The 2,500-nt window shown below is 36.8% G+C and overlaps 1 protein-coding gene and 1 long non-coding RNA gene across 5 annotated transcripts in view; one reads left to right on the top strand and one right to left on the bottom strand.

The window, feature by feature from the left end:
* The window catches only part of LOC124626552 (uncharacterized), a 3,275-nt gene extending 1,552 nt beyond the window's left edge, over positions 1 to 1,723 (top strand). Inside the window, exons 2-3 of the long non-coding RNA XR_006981419.2 lie at positions 1,485 to 1,564; positions 1,694 to 1,723. This is a non-coding gene — a long non-coding RNA (uncharacterized LOC124626552). The remainder of the gene's footprint in view (positions 1 to 1,484; positions 1,565 to 1,693) is intronic.
* Positions 1 to 2,500, bottom strand: part of lrba (LPS responsive beige-like anchor protein) — a 213,160-nt gene that overhangs the window by 156,303 nt on the left and 54,357 nt on the right. For all 4 annotated transcript variants that reach the window (XM_053677668.1, XM_053677669.1, XM_053677671.1 and 1 more), the window contains 2 exons: positions 1,955 to 2,090; positions 1,510 to 1,831 (listed from right to left, as the gene is read on the bottom strand). In XM_053677668.1, coding sequence (XP_053533643.1) covers positions 1,510 to 1,831; positions 1,955 to 2,090 — 458 coding nt within the window. The remainder of the gene's footprint in view (positions 1 to 1,509; positions 1,832 to 1,954; positions 2,091 to 2,500) is intronic.

The following is a 2,500-nucleotide window of genomic DNA, read 5'->3' as shown; positions in this document are numbered from 1 at the left end:
TGTAAAGGTAATGTAAAGGCAATGTAACTAATGTAAAGGTAAAGTGTAAAGATAATGTAACTAATGTAAAGGTAATGTAAAGGCAATGTAACTAATGTAAAGGTAAAGTGTAAAGATAATGTAACTAATGTAAAGGTAATGTAAAGGCAATGTAACTAATGTAAAGGTAAAGTGTAAATATAATGTAACTAATGTAAAGGTAATGTAAAGGCAATGTAACTAATGTAATGGTAATGTAACTAATATAAAGATAGTGTAAAGATAATACAACTGTAATGTAAAAGTAACTTAAAGGTAAGGTAACGGTAATGTAACTAATGTAAAGATAATGTAACTAATGTAAAGGCAATGTAACTAATGTAAAGGCAATGTAAAGGAATGTAACTAAAGTAACTGTAATGTAAAGGTAATGTAAAGAATGTAAAGATAATGTAACTAATGTGAAGGTAACTTAAAGGTAATGTAACTGTATGTAAAGACCATGCAACAGTAATGTAAAGGTAATGTAACTGTAATGTAAAGGTAATGTAACTGTAATGTAAAGGTAATGTAAAGGTAACGTAAAGAACGTAAAGACAATGTAACTAATGTGAAGGTAACTTAAAGGTAATGTAAGTGTAATATAACTGTAATGTAAAGACAATGCAACAGTAATGTAAAGGTAATGTAAATGTAATGTAAAGGGAATGTAAAGGTAATGTAAAGGGAATGTAAAGATAATGTAATTGTAATGTGAAGGTAATTTAAAGGTAATGTAACTAATGTAAAGACAATGCAACAGTAATGTAAAGGTAATGTGAAGGGAATGTAAAGGTAATGTAAAGAAAATGTAAAGGTAATGTGAAGACAGTGTAAAGACAACGTAACTAATGTAAAGGCAATGTAACTAATGTAAAGGTAATGTAAAGGCAATGTAACTGTAATGTAAAGGTAATGTAACTAATGTAAAAGTAATGTACTGCAAATGTAATGTAAACATAATGCGATGGCAATGTAAAAGTAACGTAAATGTAATATCATAAAAGGGTATGTATTTTTTTGCAAACATCCATAGATCGGATTCGTCCGATCCGTGTCGTGTCAGTCATAAGACACCAAGCCGGCACTGAAGCACTATTCTGTGATAAATTCTCACGTTCGTATGCATTCATTTTTCAAACGCAACGTGACTGTTGAGTCAGACTTTTGTCTACTGAGCCCTGAGACGTTCGGACGAATTGCTAAATTACTAAATTAATAAGCTTGTCAGTTATGCATTGTGCTTCAGTGACTTTATTAGCTAATTAAGTGATTTATACACCAGTTAATTCTGGAAGTATTTCAATCTGGCGATCAGTTCAACTGATTTTTACTTATTTTATCAGCTGCAGCTGTTGTTATTTGGTGTAAACGCTTCTGACTGGTCATCTGATCGGTTGCTGACCTGTCAAACTGGTTACTATTTATATTATTATATATTATTAATATTATCATTATTGAAGCAGAGCTGTTGCCTGATTGGCTACTGACCTGTCGAATGAGCTGAACTGGGCGTGGAGTTCTTGCTTCCCCAAAAACGTTGGTGGTAAGAGACTTGCGTCCACAATGACATCATCTGCAGGGGCGGAGCTTACCAGGCTCCGCAGAATGTCCTTCACCTTTACACTCTTTCCCTTTTTATCCTTGTCTGTATCCTCGTGACCTTTGACCTCAGACGACAACGTGGACAGGGCCTCGGAGATGGCGTCCGGAGCAGAGTGGGCTTCCGAAGCGCTCGGGGCAACAGGTGAGCGCGGGGCGGAGTCACGTCGTTGGAGGGGGGAGGACTTTTCCAAGTCAGAACTGACGCTCTCTATACACACACACACACACGGAGCGTTCATTTTTATTTTTTAATAAAAATGTATAATAGTCCTAATAGTAAAAATCACTGTCTCTGTCTGTGTGTGTGTGTGTGTGTGTGTGTGTATTGCACCTGTGCTCCGAGAAGTGTGTGTGTTGACTCTCTTGTCGTTGTGCGGCTCCAGAATGTCTCGGTATTTAGACACCATGAGAACAGAGATGAAGTAAACAACAGCCAGAGCCAAAAACTGAGCCTGCTTACTGTCGTCCTAGATACACACACACACACACACACACACACGCCATACATACAGTGTGATGCTATCAATATTACTACCCATCTCAGAACATTTGTATTGTTGTACTACACACGTCTATCCTTAACTTTCTGATTCACTCGGAATCTGATTCGTGATTCTGAATTTGACTCTTATTCTGAATCTGATTCGCACTGATTTGACGGACTTGGACGTCGATTCTGCGTGTGATTTGGTGTCCGATTATGACTGCCAGAAATAATTATCAGTCGGAATCCAGGTCGGAAAACTTACTCTGATTCTAAAGTTGATTCATATTCACAGTCTGATTATTTTCTAACTCGGACCGTAACAATCATTTTGAGTCGTGCTCTGATTCCGAGTTTTAGTCAAAATCCTCGAAACCGATTCCACATCCGAGT

Source organism: Ictalurus punctatus, chromosome 29 (genome assembly GCF_001660625.3).
Source record: "Ictalurus punctatus breed USDA103 chromosome 29, Coco_2.0, whole genome shotgun sequence".
In the NCBI taxonomy this organism is placed as follows: domain Eukaryota; kingdom Metazoa; phylum Chordata; class Actinopteri; order Siluriformes; family Ictaluridae; genus Ictalurus; species Ictalurus punctatus.
The sequence above is the reverse complement of the archived record's forward strand: the minus strand, read 5'-3'. Positions and strand labels throughout refer to the sequence as shown.